Here is a 15,156-nt window from a genome sequence, read left to right as displayed (position 1 = left end):
CTGCAGCTCCTGACTAGTGAGAGAGACGCTGCAGAGCAAGTGACTGAGGCAACGGGCTGACTGGGGTGCGACTCCCCAGATGAGCTACGAGGAGGGGCAGCGAGTGGTGAGTGGCAGAATCCATTGCAGAAGAGGTAATTTCAACTACCGGGTTTTCTCTTAATTATTATTTATTATTTCATAGCTATTGTAAATGAGAAACAAATGCTATGGCTAATATAACTTCTCAGTAGACACTAAGGCTCACATTGCTCAGTGTGATCCAAAGGAACTAGCCAGAACTAGTGGGCAACTATAAATTGCACAGGACAAAACTGAGCCTGGGGTAGGATTGGTCTACTTGCCCACTGACAAAGGAAGGGCTTGCTGTATGTGTGCCGTTTGCTGCTGTACGTGTGCCATTTGAAGAAAGATTTATTAATGATGACGAATGACTGTTCACTTCATCTGAGCTGCCCCAAACCAGAGAGACTTGTTTTTTTTCCTTAAAAAAAGCTCCACCCAAACAAGTGCTAGAAATAGCACTTGTTCCACTGATAATGCCTCACTTTTCTCCTGTTTTGTGGGGTTCATCAGTTCAAACATGGGTATCTCCCAAACAGTTTTCAAATTCCTCAGTAGCCAAAAGAAAGCAATTGGTTACAGTTTGATGGGACTGCTAACAGTGGGAAGTGAGCATTTATTTTCTCTTTCTGCTTTTAAGTGTCCTTGCAGCAACAAAAACTACACGTATGGGCTGGTGTATCTCTTTGTCCCAGCCTTGGTACTACTATTTGTTGGATTTGCATTGAATGGCAGTACCTGGCAGCTCTTCACAGGCTGTTGTGTGAACCCCAAGAAACTATTTCCCAAAGGGAAGAGCTGCCATTTTTTTCATGCCTTCTGCCAGATCACCTTAAAGGCTTTTGTAGCCCCTGTGATGTGGCTTTCTGTGGTTTTGCTCAATGGGACATTTTATGAATGTGCCATGAGTGGCTCAAAAAATCTGAAGTACCTGGAGATGCTTTGCCACAATAAATCCAACAAGTGCTTGGAAGAGCTTCCCAAAGTAGCATGTGGCCAAACTTCCCTGTCCTCTTGGGAGACTGAGGAGATCCTACTAACACTTCAAGCGGAATCTCAGGTAAGATATCATTTTAATTCAATCATGCTTTGTGTTATCCTTTTTTTTTATCATGAGGCCCTAAAATCAAGTGTCCAGAGAGTTTAACTATCATTTTAAAAAAATTCAAATACATATTTCATTGCAATGCAAGCAGGATTCAGACTGCGTTTTGTGGGAGTCAGAGAAATAAAATATCCAGCGCCTCAGGCAGATTTCTGTAAGCAGCATAGCACACCAAGGTGTGGAAGGGTTTGGCAGCTCAGAAGGGCTTGATAGGATATTTGCCAACAGAGGGAGGTGGGAGAATTTTAGCAATGTGGCTAGAGAATTCAGGTTGCTTGACGTTTTTGGGACGAGGGCTGAGCAAAAGGTTTAATCAAAGTAAAGGAATGGTAGGCAGGGTTTCGAGGATTGGGAAGGGAAAAGCCTAAGCCTAACCCTAACCCTAACCCTTCCGTTCATCTTGAAGGGTTTTGGGACAGTGGTTGGTCATTTTTAGGGTAGTTCATAATACAACAAGGCTCCTCCAAAGTGTACGGCCCCCAGGATTTCTCCAAGTCTTGGGCTGACCCTGAAGGCAACAGTAGAACAACAATGTTAAACATCCGGAGACAATTCTTTTGGAACAAAGCTTTATTGATTTTAAAATTAGGAAGAAAAACATATTTGTACCTTGTTAGAGGGCTCATTCCTTTGAATAGGCCTCATTTAGACTTTCTCTTTTTTTAATAGCAAGATATGAAGTACCCCAGCAATTATTTTAAATTACGCACTTCACTTACAACCATTTAGTAGTGTAGACAAACATTCCGTTAGTTCATGTGTACATACAATAATCATTCTAAATATATATAATAATGTGTCATAAGAATTCATTAACACTTCAGACAGTAAGATTTATTACATGGATTTTGGATTTATACTAATAGGGCCTGATCCAAAGCCCATTAAAGTCAATGGGAGTCTTTCTATCGACTTCAGTGGGCTGTGGATCAAGTCCATAATCCCTATGTTTAAAGTGCTGAGACTTAATTTTTGGTTAGAGCTGTTCAAAATGTAAAGGTGCAGTATACAGAAAAATAATATTTACATAGCTGTGTAGATCATATGATCCTGAAAATGACATCCAATTTAATCTCTGACTCTAGTGATGGTCCTTAGGAATTCAGGGCCTCTGCTTGTGAATAGAATTGACACTGGGTGGATCCCTTTATTTTCAAAATCTTGTATTTTATTACCACTTTTCAAGGTTTTTATACTGAGGCTACGTCTTCACTACCCGCCGTATCGGCGGGTAGCAATCGATTTCTCGGGGATCGATATATCACGTCTCATCTAGATGCGATATATTGATCCCCGAACACGCTCCTGTTGACTCCGGAACTCCACCAACCCGAACGGCGGTAGCGGAGTCGACATGGGGAGCCACGGACGTCAATCCCGCGCCGTGAGGACGGTAGGTAATTCGATCTAAGATACTTCGACTTCAGCTACGTTATTCACATAGCTGAAGTTGCGTATATTAGATCGATTTCCCCCCGTAGTGTAGACCAGCCCTGAGCATTTAAAGAACACAGTCTCAGTGCAACAGTAAGAACCAGAATAACACTAGTTATTCTCAATCTAATTTGAGTTTGCGATCAGCTTTTTTATTATAGCCTTTTCTTTGTTCTTCAATACCAAATTATCCTTTCTTTAACAGGTCGTAGGGTGGTGTGTGATAGTTTCTGCTGCTTTTCTGTCTTTGTTGATCACTTGTTATGGTCACTGCCAATCTAATACCAGCCATCTCCAAAAAAGGTTTTGGAAGATCTACACTGAGAAGGAGAAGGAACAATTTGAAAAATATTTTGAGGTCTATGCCACCAAATTGAGTGAACGAAATCTGAAAAGCTTTTTTGAGAACAAGAAACTGGAACCCTTTCCCATGCCAAGTTTCCGGGCCTGGGAAGAAGCTTCTGCTTTGGACTCTTTCAACATTAACCAGCAGATCTTCAGCACACTTCATAAACTAGTGGAAGACAGCATGAAAGAAAATGATTCCAATGAGGCACAAGATACAATGGTAAACTTAGGTGAAGGAGAAACAGTTTAGCTAATGTCAGCTTTCATTAGCATTATAATTTAATATAATTCACTACATTTTTCACTTTTCAATCTTCATTTCTGTTTTTCTGGTAATGACCTGTTTTCTGCCATAATTTCTCTCTCCCACCAAACTTCTATAGCACCTCCTCAGGCAAGATGGCAAATGTCTTCCAAGCTCTAATAGCACAACCCAGGACTCAATACAGTTCCATGAGGTCCATTGTCCCACACAGACTAACCAAATAGCTTTCCAAGGGATGTTCCCTCTTCTCTCATGTGTGTCTACTGTGCTCATGTTATTTAAACAAAACAAATACACCCTTAATGTTACTGTTTTTCATAAATGAAATTCTGTCATTGTTCTTCTTTCCTAGAATTGGGTATGCAACCGAAAGAAAACCAGTGAAACAGTAGAATTTGATACTGTTCAGCTTCATTATGCTTGGTGCTGAGGCCAGCGCTTACTAATTTCAATGTGCTGTACTTTGTTAACGACTTTGTCTGCTTCTGCATACATCTTGAAAGGAGTTAAAGTGTTGTAAGTGTGGAGCAGTCAGTGTACACTGGGCTTGATCCTTCACCACTGATGTCAATGGCAAATATTCCATTGAGTTCATGGGCTGAGGAACTGGCAGACTGGGGTTAGCTGAATTTTTATAATCTGAGATTTTTAAAGCCTTTTCCCTCTTTTGAACCTGTAAATATTTTTTTCACACTCTACATGAGACCTAAGCTCTGCACCACTTAAGTCTCACTAAATTAATCAATGTACAGGCTTTGTGCTGACCCTCAGCACGAAGAAGGTCATCCTTTATAAAATGTGAACTTCTAATGGATACTTTTTTCTTTTTTTAATTATGCATCAGTATTTTTTGTGCTTTGCTTTGTCCTGCCTTAGCACATAATGGACATACTCTGTATAATGAGGGGAAAAATGAAAACTGAAATAAAAAAGTGTGTGTGTGTGTGTGTACTGGCTTTTTGAAATGTACTGTGAATAAGTTGATGGGGAAGAACTTCAGTGGGGATACACTAGTAATTGAGTGTTTTGCTGAATCAAGGCGTAAAGTAGAAGCTCCTTACTTTCCTACATTGAGCCCTGCAGCAAACACTAAGTTCAGTCATTTCTAACAATTTTAGAAGATTTGGTGACATGGCGTGAAATCTTGGCCCCATTTAAGTCAGTGGCAAAACTCTCATTGACTTTAGTGTGGTCAGGATGTCACCAATAGTCCCTGCCATTTAAGTCCAGGGCCCTGCACAAACATAGAGATTGACCCATTCACATCACATTGCAGGATTGGAACCTAACAGACAAAAGAAGGCGGGAAAGGAAGATGAAGGACAAAGGTTTCAGTAACAGGGTCATATGTTTACTATGGGCAGCATTTGTATTGATTGATTAATACTGATTATTTTGCATTGTAATAAAAATAGGGAATTCTGGCTCCTAGAGGGAGGCTAAGAAAGGATGGTCTAGTGGGTAGGCCAATGGACCAAGACTCAAAACCTGTGCTAAATTCCAAGCTCTGCCACAGATTTCCTGTGTTACTTTAGTAAAACACTTAATCTACCCTGTGCCTCAATTTCCCATCTGTAAAATGGGGTCACTACCTCCAAACCTCACTATGATTTTGTGAGGATAAAATCAAGTAATGATTGCAAGGTGCTCAGAAACTGAGGTGATGTGGGCCATTTAATTCCTTCGACAGAGAAGAACACAATAGTGTTTGCACTTTTTATTACAGTTTGCTTGGGTGAAGCTCATATTTAAGATGACTGTGCATTAGAATACATCATGCTTTTTCAGTTTGCTAACAATTTATATAGTCTCAAGAAGAAAACGCAAGTTAAAGCTGCACAAGGTGCTTAGTCTCAAACAGCATCCATATTCCATTATTTAGAAAAATTCTCTAGGTCTGCAATATGCACCTGAACAAAACTGCATGTTGTCCTGTTTACCTACAGAAAACCTGATCCCAGTGGAATCACATCTCTGTTTGATTTCAGTAGGAGCAGAATAGGCAAAATGAAGGAAAAAACATAGTCAGAAGTGAAACAAAGGAAGATGCATTGGAATGAGAAACTGCACAATTTATAGCAAAACAATTTCTTGTTCACAAACATAAGAGCTAGAATGAAAAGCATATCAGTACAAGCACAGTTCTTTATGTCTTTGAAGCATCACTAATGAGCAAACTGGAAAATACAATCACATTTCTAACGAAAAAAAACAGGAATTAGGATGGAGATTTGGGGCCCAGTCACACACTTGTTACTCAGGCAAAACTTCTGATGAAATCAATGGGATTTTCCTTGTGAAAGGAGTAAAGGACTGGTCCCTTTTAAGAATGTATGTTGAATTCTGTGAGGTGGTGACAGTACATTTTGAGTATATGCTCTGACTGTCTTTACCACTCTAAGATGTAACTATACCTGAATCAATGAAGCCATTGCCACCATGTGGATTTTCTTCCTAAATAGGTAAAAATAGGCAAATTGTAAGTTAGAGAGGATTCCTTCTATCAGCTTCACTTCTTTCTTTTGTGCTTTTTGTCTTCAAGCTTCTTTAAAAATATAATTCCTATTTCCGTCACATCGTCACCCTTCAGTCTGTCTTGAACGAAGGTAACTTCTGCTGCTAAGTGAACCTGGAGAGAAACAGGCCCGGTCACTTTATTTAAAGTAATTTTTCTTCCTTTTCTTCATTTAGTTCATCCAGCTGTTTATTCCCACCACAAGAGGGGCCTCTTTCTAAAGTTTCCCTATAGAGGAATTCTATAAAGCGCCTTAAGAATTGCACATCCCATTTGAGTTAAAAATATATCCTTCTTATAAATTGAGGCATGTGTACAAATTTCATTCTGCTAACAATAAGCCAGTATTTTGGTTAGTAGTGCTTAATGTCAGAATGGTGTTTTGCTTTTTCTGGGGACATGAAACATAAAACAAATGAGCTTCATATTGTGATCTCAAATTCCGCCCCCCCCCAAAGTAAGATGATAACACTTCAGTTAATACCCTTATAAAATGATATCAGAATCTTGAGATTGAGTTACAGCCCTGTACATGAAACTGTATTCTTATAGTACCTAGTAAATATATATTATGTGGCAAATTAGATATTTTTTGTAGGAAAGAAGATTGTGGACAAAATGTATCCTTGGTGCAGTTCTACTGTCTTCAGTAAAGTGATACCAGAGTTGAATTTGGCCCTGCAAGTTCAAAATGATGTGAGTTATGATTTGTTCTGTTTCAGCTTTTGTAAAAGCTGAGATTCAAAAATAAAATATATAATGTTCTTTGATGTACCATAACTTAATTCTGTTATTATATTGAGCCAAATTCTTCTGTTACACCAGTGTAACAGTGGAGCAACTCCATTTATTTGGAAAGAATAATTCTGAATTTACTGTGGTGTAAACTGAGAGCAGCATTTCACTTGGTATATTTGGTGGGGTGCAGTTGTTGCTATTGCTAAGTCTGATACTGAGATTAAATATTTATAAGTAATATTACAGTTACTTATCCAGTGGTTCCACTTTCCTACATCTATAGGTAACAACAGAGATAAGAAAATTCAGTGTCCAGTTCTTTACCATTTCCAGGGCTCCTCTAATAACACCACACAGGAGGTTACAGTAGCAAAGTGAACATCGTCCTGCTGGGAGCTCCTCCACAAAGTCCACTAAAGGGTTCTTGTCCAGCATTAAGAAGAATTCATTTTCTGTTGTGTTACTGCAACTCACACTAGGGGTAACCCCAAGGTACATCTTGAAAGCAACCTGTAAAAGGACAAAAAAATGTGCCACTTGAAACTATTTGTGTGTAAGACAGGCTAGAAGCTTTTAGATGCTACATTCTATTGTTCAGTTTACCAATGAGAATAGAAGTAAGGGCTGAGGCCAGGCAGAGAATCAGGGAGCTATGGCTGGCTCCCTGACAGCTTCCCACTCTGCTGTACCCCACATAAGCTAGACACAGCAGAGAATCTGGGCCTATATTGGATTCCAAATAGTGTAATAGAGGGGCACTGATTCCCTCCACATACAGTGGTTTTACTCTGGGGGTCACTCCATTGGCTTCAGCAGAGTCACACTTCACTTATGCTAATATATGTGAGATCCAAATCGGGCCCAGGACTTTAGTATATTTCTGTAAACAGTGATGATCATTGCTCAAGAATTCCCATGATCATCTAGTATGTATTTCTGTTGCATTCTCATGTGAAGCTACAGTCAAAGAACAGGAATGATAACTGAGATTGAGATTTTATTTGACAACAGAGCATTGTCTACATTGCAGGTTACAATACAGATTAATAATACTGTAGATATGCAAAATCTGCCTTGCCAGTAGCTAGCCCCATATGGGTATATTTGTGAGGAAGGATCTACAATGACATCATCACTTTATCTAGGCTGCACTAAACCAGCCTCTAGCTGGGTATTTTTCTTCTCAAGAGCTCCTCCCTAATACATTGCTATAAACTGCTGCACAATAAACAAAGCCTCATTTTTTGTCTCTTTTGTGGACATCAAACATGGACGGCATCCAAACCATTCTGAAATTCCTTATGCATCGGAAAACTGCCATTGGTTACAGTTTTATGGCTCTACTGACAGTGGGAAGCGAACGTTTATTTTCTCTCGTTGCTTTCAGGTGTCCCTGCAGCAATGAAAACTTCATCTATGGTTTGGTATTTCTCTTTGCCCCAGCCTGGGTGTTGCTAGTTATTGGGTATTTCATGAATAGCAGGATGTGGAAACTTTTCACAGGCTGCTGTCTGAATCCCAGGAAAATATTCCCCAAAGGGAACAGCTGCCGTTTCTTTTATGTCTTTGGACAAATCACCTTACATGTTCTGATAGCTCCTGTGATGTGGCTTTCTGTGGCTTTGCTCAATGGAACTTTTTATGAATGTGCCATGAGTGGCTTGAAATATCCAGGGTACTTAAACACGCTCTGCAATAACAAATCTATTAGGTGCTGGGAAGAGCTGAACAAAGTAGCTTGTGGCAAAACCACCATGTCCTCTTCAGAGAGTGAGGAATTAAAACTGACACTTCAAGCACAGTCTCAGGTAAGAAATTCAGAATAACTGCTTTGTTGTTTAGAATAAAGTTTTGTATTATTCCTTTGATTTATCAGCATGAGATCCTAACATCAGGTGCTAACATAGTAATTTAAAATCAGAATGCCTGTACAGTGCAACAAAACAATATAGAATTGGCAAGGGGCAGATTCTATACACTTGCTCAAGTTGAGTAATGTCTTACTCCTCAAGTAGATCACTGAAATCAACATGAGTAAGAAAATTGGAATCAGAAAGTTTGTTTCTTTAGTGAAAGAGAGTGACTCTTGGGAGAAGAATGTATTGCATTGCTAGAGAAGGCTGAAGTAATTAAAAAGTTAAAAAAAGAGATACTATCAGATTTTTTTAAAAATCAATTACAGATTTTTAACTCTGTTACAAATAGCATCTTAGATTATTAAAACCCAAACTATTTTTAAACAGCTGATTTCCTTTTGCAATTCTCTCATCTCGGATAATGAAAATGGACTAGTTAGTTTCACTTTTATATGAAGTGTTTTTATTATATGAAGGAAAATAGAACTATAGCAGTTACAGGGAAATAACAAAAAACATACAAAGGTAAAGCCATATTACTCACTCATATCTCACAATTCTATTTTATATTTGTTCATTGCTTTGTGATATAAGGAAACTCAGCAAAAAGGAACTAAAGAAATTAAAAAGAGAAAGGGAATGAGGGAAAGATGCATCCCAGGTTACTGCATCCCAAGCAGAAGAAATATCCTGCAGAGTCAGAAAATGATCATCATACAACAGTCACATCAATCTATAACAGTTGCCAATGCTGGAGACAGTTTAATTTTCAGGTCCTCATGCACTGGAAGAATCCTGCAATGTATGGGTTACAAACAGTGCAGGGAGATATTTTATTGTTCACAAAAATCAGTGTCCAGACAATTAGAATTAAAAGCTCGGATGTGTGTCTATTGGTCTTAAGTTGCGTATATGGGAAATAGTGAAAGTCATCGGGCTAGCTAATTGTGCATGGGTAGCTAGATCATAGAAGCACAGCATTCCCCATGTCAGAGGGGAGCACTGAAGTGCTAAAAGGATGGATTATACGGGGAAAAGTTCATGTCACAAATTCTGCCAGCTAGTACAAGCATGATTTGAAAATAAGCAAAATGAGGCTGTTCTTTAAACACCTCCCTCAACATTTTTAGTCAATAAAAGAACAAATGGTTCATCAGCATTCTGGTTCATTGAGGGACATGATCATTCCCCTCTATTCGACATTGGTGAGGCCTCATCTGGAGTACTGTGTCCAGTTTTGGGCCTCACACTACAAGAAGGATGTGGAAAAACTGGAAAGAGTCCAGCGGAGGGCACCAGGAATGATTAGGGGGCTGGAGCATGTGACTTATGAGGAGAGGCTGAGGGAACTGGGATTGTTTAGTCTGCAGAAGAGAAGAATGAGGGGGGATTTGATAGCTCCTTTCAACTACCTGAAAGAGGGTTCCAAAGACTAGACTGTTCTCAGTGGTACCTGATGACAGAACAAGGAGTAATGGTCTCAAGTTGCAGTGCGGGATGTTTAGGTTGGATATTAGGAAAAACTTTTTCACTAGGAGGGTGGTGAAGCACTGGAATGGGTTACCTAGGGAGGTGGTGGAATCTCCTTCCTTCAATGTTTTTAAGGTCAGGCTTGACAAAGCCCTGGCTGGTCCTGCTTTGAGCAGGAGGTTGGACTAGATAACTTCCTGAGGTCCCTTCCAACCCTAATATTCTTTGATTGTATGATTCTGTTTCACACATTTCTGTGAGCAAATTGTTTATATATTTCTCTCAGGTAAATACAGATTTTACCTGGTAATTATTTTTACATGATAGGTTGCAGATCTCCATATTATCACTATTAGAGCTCTCTGGAGAATGATAATTCCATTTTACAGCAACATTTGAGGTCTTCTAATTTATGAAAACACACATTTTTGCACAATGGAATTCTGTCAACTGAGCATTTCAATTTGGAAAAGCTGGGGTATGTTTGTGTGGGGCTGGTGGTTAGAGCACTGGCCTGTGAGCTGCTGGCTGAAATCCTGCAGGAAAGGACTGGTTTCTACAAATCTCCCAGTACTAAAAATGTTGACAACAAAAGTTGTAAAATTGTCAAAACTTCCTGTTTTGACATGTTTAGAAGGAAGTTTCAGGTTTTGAAATGGCTTTTGTTTTGAAATGTTAGTTAACTTATACTAAAAAAGCTCATTACAAATTGAAATAAAACATTTTGATTAACGTGATACACACTTTTTTTTCTCCATATTATTGGTGTGTGAAAATTTTTTATGCTTTTGACTTTCCATCCCAATTCAGGATGGAAACACTTTTTGAAATCTCAAAAATTCTCGTGGGACAGGAAAGCGGTTACCCACCCAGCTCTAGTGCTAATTTACCCTCTTCTACGTACATACATTTTCCTTGGTGTGATGAAACATACTGAGCAATTTCAAACATATTATAAACCCATATATTTCTGTGATGAAATCTGTGTAGCTGAGACCTTGATATCATCTTCTCTACCCTATTTGGTGACATGGATTTATATAAATAAGACACCATTCCTGCTGGAGGGAAGCTTCATTTTTAAAATAATGCTGTGCATTTTTAAAATGCTTTGGCTGATAATTTTGACTTTTCTTGGGTTTTCTACCAGTCAACTAAGAAAACTATAAAAGACACAGGATGGTCTTGTGGTTAAGGCAGTGGACTTGGATGATCTGGATTCACTTCCTGTAATTGTTGAGAAGTCACTTAATAGTTCTGTGCGTCAGTTTCCCACTGGTAAAATAGTTCCTTTCTCCCACCCTTTATTGGTCTTCTCTATTTAGATTGTAAGTTGTTTGAGGCAAGGTCTGTCTCTTACTATGTCCATGTATTGCACTTTTCTCAATGAAACCCTTATCTCAGTACGGCTCACTAGGCACAACAGTAATACAAATTAATAATAATAATTTAAAAACCACACAGATCTGTGGCAAAATACAAAATGTAGCATATTCAATATTCTTGATCCTCACTTATGGCATATTTTATTGTTTTTCTCCAAATATAGAACTCCTGTTGACATCAGTGGGAGTTTTGGGTACAAAAGGAATAAAAAGAAATATGCAATATTGATCTACACTGTGGCTAAGAGATCCACTCTGTGGCTGGGAAAAGAATACTGTATCCTCAACACAAAGAACTGTGACTGTGTCAGTTATTCCTGATCTAAGTGCAATTTGGATTCAGGTTTTTTTTGAAGTGCATGGCCTGTTTATTTTCTTTTCCAGGTTCTAGGATGGTGCATCATAGTCACTACAGCTCTTTTGTCTCTGTTAACCACCTGTTGTGCCAGGTGCCAATCCAAAATCAGCCACCTCCAAATGAAGTTCTGGAGGATCTACATAGAGAAGGAGAGAGAACAATTGGAACAACTTTTCCAGCTATATGCTACCAAACTCAGTGAACGAAACCTGACGAGCTTTTTTGAGAACAAAGAACCGGACGCCTTTCCCATGCCAACCTTCCGGGCCTGGGAAGATGCTTCTCAACTCTACTCTTTCAACAGCAGTGAGCAGCACTACAGCACCCTTCATAGACTGGTCGAAGATGGCAAGAAAGACATCAGTGAGGAAAGAGAGACAACGCTGGACTTTGTAGATGGGCAGGAAATAGTATAGCTAATAGCCATGTTCAGCCTTTTAAAATATTTTGCTAATGTGATTTAATTTTAACAGTTTTAATCTTTATATTTATAAATATAGTGGCCTCTCTTTCTCCATTCTTTCTTTCTCTCCCAATCAGTGGCATTCCATCTATGAGTGCAATGCACACATTGCATGCCCAACCTGCTGTGCGCCATTCAACTGGCAGCCCAAATCTAACCTGTGGGATGATTCCGGTCCAGCCCCAAAATGGCATCCTCTGCACAGCGTGACCTTGCACATACCATATATGTGAGGTCATGCTGCATGGAGGATGCCATTTTGGACTGCCTATGGCATGCAAATGAGTTGTTGCATCATGCCATACTAAAACTGTCATGGCACACCATCATTCCCAACTATATGCTTGCTCAAGAAAGGTGGAACGAAAGTTCTTCTGTGCTTCAGATTCCTAATCCAAACCTCACTGGAGTCAATGGGAATCTTTCAGTTGACTTCAGTAGGCTTTGGATCAGGCCCCAACACTATAAAGAATTCAACAAAGGTTTTGATTAGATGATTTGTTCAATGTCAACAAATACAATAGTTCTTTGTATACAACATATAGCATGCCATATCATTTAAATAAAGAAAATATCATAAGGTGGCTGTTTAATTTAAATAATGCATTATTTTTTTCTCCCATTGGAAGTCTGGGAATCCTTCCTTTGTAATGGTAGAAAGCTCCCATTTCTGCCTCTGGAGGGTTCTGCAATGGTGGGACTTAAACATGTCACTGGTGCAGGAATGTAAAATCTTGTCTGTCATTGGCCTTGGTCCAGTGGAAAACTGAAGGGGTGAAAGGAAATTCCACATATAGAGAGAAAATAAATATTTTTTTGGCAGGTTGATTTTATTGAGTGTCTGCAGCTGCTAAAATGTTGGAAAGTTAGAATAAGTCTGGGGTGAGATGAATTAGCAGTCAGAGTACTGGTGAGGTGATTGTGATATCAAGGCTCATAATAAGTGCATTAATCACATAGCCCTGTGATTTCTCATAAGGATTTTGAATTCAGAACATGGGTCACAACCACATTTTCCCGTCTCCAGAATTTTTAGAAATATTGTAAAAACTGAACGCAAAGCAGTCATCAAGCTCTTTTCCCTTGGGAGACTGGCCGGCTTTTATGTAGCATCTTACCATCAATCTCCCCAATCACGAAAGGGACCATATTTCTGCACAGATGAACTGTTTTTAAATCAGACTCTTAACAGGTAAATTTCCTCCACTCATCTGTTCTGTTTTCAGTAAATATATTCACTGTGATCAAGGCAAAGACATTTCTATTCTGCATTCATATTTTACTTCCTTTCCCCCTACAATATCAAGAGTATAATACACATGTAAGATCTAGTACTAATATCTATTTGGGTTTTTTTGTGGAGAAGTTAGTGACTTCAAACAATTGTAGGATTAGTAAAAAAATGGGTTGATACAGACTAACACGGCTACCACTGAAACCTGTAGGATTAGTGTTAGTTGTTGGTGTTAGTGAGACTGATTATCCTCATCTTTTTTGAAGATCCTGATATGGTCCATTAGTAACAATTAGCAGCAGAGACTATGGAGGCAGCAGCTTTCTTGAAAAAAAGCTAAAGCAATTCTGTCATGCATGTTATCACATATCAGGCCATTCTCCTTATCTACTCAGTGCTAGAGAGCCCATGAGCCAACTTCTCTGTGGTAACAAATGGGCGCGGCTTAAGTAAAGTTTTAACAAACTATGTACACCACCAAAGAATTTGGTCCTATAAAGTACAATAGTGTAAAAAAATAATTGCTGCACATCATAAGCCAAATCCTTCAGTCCTTATTCGGTCATAGAGTCAGCTCAATACTGCATAAAATTATTCATGAACAAATATTCAGGCAACAACTGCAAGTTCATTTTGACACTTGCCTTTTATTTGCTTTCCACAAACATTCATACAATTATTTTTTTATGTACCAGTCTGTTCCTGGTAAGATAAAACATTGGGATACTTTATATTAGTACTGAAAGTGTCTGCCTGTAGCTTTCTAGGTACAGATATGGCTTCCACCACTTTAGTATCTGAGCGTCTCTTTACAAGGCTCTTCTGGGATTTGAGACTCCTCCAATCAGGAAGTGGAATCAATATCATGTTTCTTAGGTGACAAATCTCACCTTGTGAACAGCAAACCATGAATAAGTGAAGGAATAGTCATGGTTAACAGTTTGTGAGAAATTCACAGGTTGAAATATATTTGTATAAACTATTCATGGAATAATTTCAGTTAACAAATTCATGCAAACTGAAGTCTCCTAGTGGATAATTCTTGAGTTGAAAAAGGGCTTAAATTCATTGAATAAATTATTTGCTGAAAATAGTTCACCCAGTTCTAGTCAGTCTTCACTCAAGCAAAATTCAACTATTACCAACATGAGTTCTGCATAAGTAAGCACTACAGAGTACAGCCCTAAAGCTTGTGCTTATGTGATCAGGGGCGGCTCCAGGCCCCAGCACGCCAAGCGCGTGCTTGGGGCGGCATACCGCAGGGGTGCTCTGCCAGTCGCCGGGAGGGCAGCAGGCAGCTCCGGTGGACCTCCCGCAGGCGTGCCTGCGGAGGGTCTGCTGGTCCCGTGGCTTCAGTGGACCTCCCGCAGGCATGCCTGCAGAGGGTCCGCTGGTCCCGCGGCTCCGGTGGACTTCTCGCAGGCGTGCCTGCGGGAGGTCCACCAAAGCCGCGGGACCAGCGGACCGCGGGACCAGCGGACCCTCTGCAGGCACGCCTGCGGGAGGTCCACCGGAGCCGCCTGCTGCCCTCCCGGCGACTGGCAGAGCACCCCCTGTGGCATGCCGCCCTGCTTGGGGCGGCGAAATGTCTAGAGCCGCCCCTGTTTGTGATAAATCCATATTGAAACAGATCCTCAGTCAAACCCCCAGCAAGTGTGGGCTTTTGTGCTTTGGATGTTCTGTGAGGAAAATAATGGATGGCTCACATGGTCTTCGGACCACCTAGATAGGGTGACCAGACAGCCAGTGGGAAAAATTGGGACAGGGGTAGGAGGTAATAGGCACCTATATAAGAAAAAGACCCAAAAATTGGGACTGTCCCTATAAAATCAGGACATCTGGTCACCCTACACCTAGAAGACTTGTGGAGGAAGCAAGGAATGCACGTGTACCTTAAAGAAATAAATGTTGGGGCTATTGCC

The 15,156-nt window shown here is 39.9% G+C and overlaps 3 protein-coding genes across 3 annotated transcripts in view; 2 read left to right on the top strand and 1 right to left on the bottom strand.

The window, feature by feature from the left end:
• Positions 1-583: 583 nt before the first annotated feature.
• On the top strand, positions 584-3,200 carry LOC120399926 (calcium homeostasis modulator protein 5-like). Its single transcript, XM_039528167.1, has 2 exons — positions 584-1,123; positions 2,808-3,200. Exons 1-2 carry the CDS (start codon positions 584-586, stop codon positions 3,198-3,200), a joined length of 933 nt encoding a protein of 310 aa, XP_039384101.1.
• A 1,750-nt stretch (positions 3,201-4,950) lies between these two features.
• The window catches only part of TRAPPC3L (trafficking protein particle complex subunit 3L), a 45,294-nt gene continuing 35,088 nt past the window's right edge, over positions 4,951-15,156 (bottom strand). The window contains exons 5-6 of the mRNA XM_039528168.1: positions 6,793-6,978; positions 4,951-5,844 (exon numbers count right to left, since the gene is read on the bottom strand). Coding sequence (XP_039384102.1) covers positions 5,725-5,844; positions 6,793-6,978 — 306 coding nt within the window. The 3' untranslated portion in view covers positions 4,951-5,724. The remainder of the gene's footprint in view (positions 5,845-6,792; positions 6,979-15,156) is intronic.
• On the top strand, positions 7,705-12,546 carry CALHM5 (calcium homeostasis modulator family member 5). Its single transcript, XM_039528166.1, has 2 exons — positions 7,705-8,276; positions 11,564-12,546. The coding sequence occupies exons 1-2, from the start codon at positions 7,737-7,739 to the stop codon at positions 11,951-11,953; spliced, it is 930 nt and encodes a 309-aa protein (XP_039384100.1). The 5' UTR covers positions 7,705-7,736; the 3' UTR covers positions 11,954-12,546.

The sequence above is a fragment of the Mauremys reevesii genome, linkage group 3 (genome assembly GCF_016161935.1).
Source record: "Mauremys reevesii isolate NIE-2019 linkage group 3, ASM1616193v1, whole genome shotgun sequence".
Classification (NCBI taxonomy): Eukaryota; Metazoa; Chordata; order Testudines; family Geoemydidae; genus Mauremys; species Mauremys reevesii.
The sequence above is the reverse complement of the archived record's forward strand: the minus strand, read 5'-3'. Positions and strand labels throughout refer to the sequence as shown.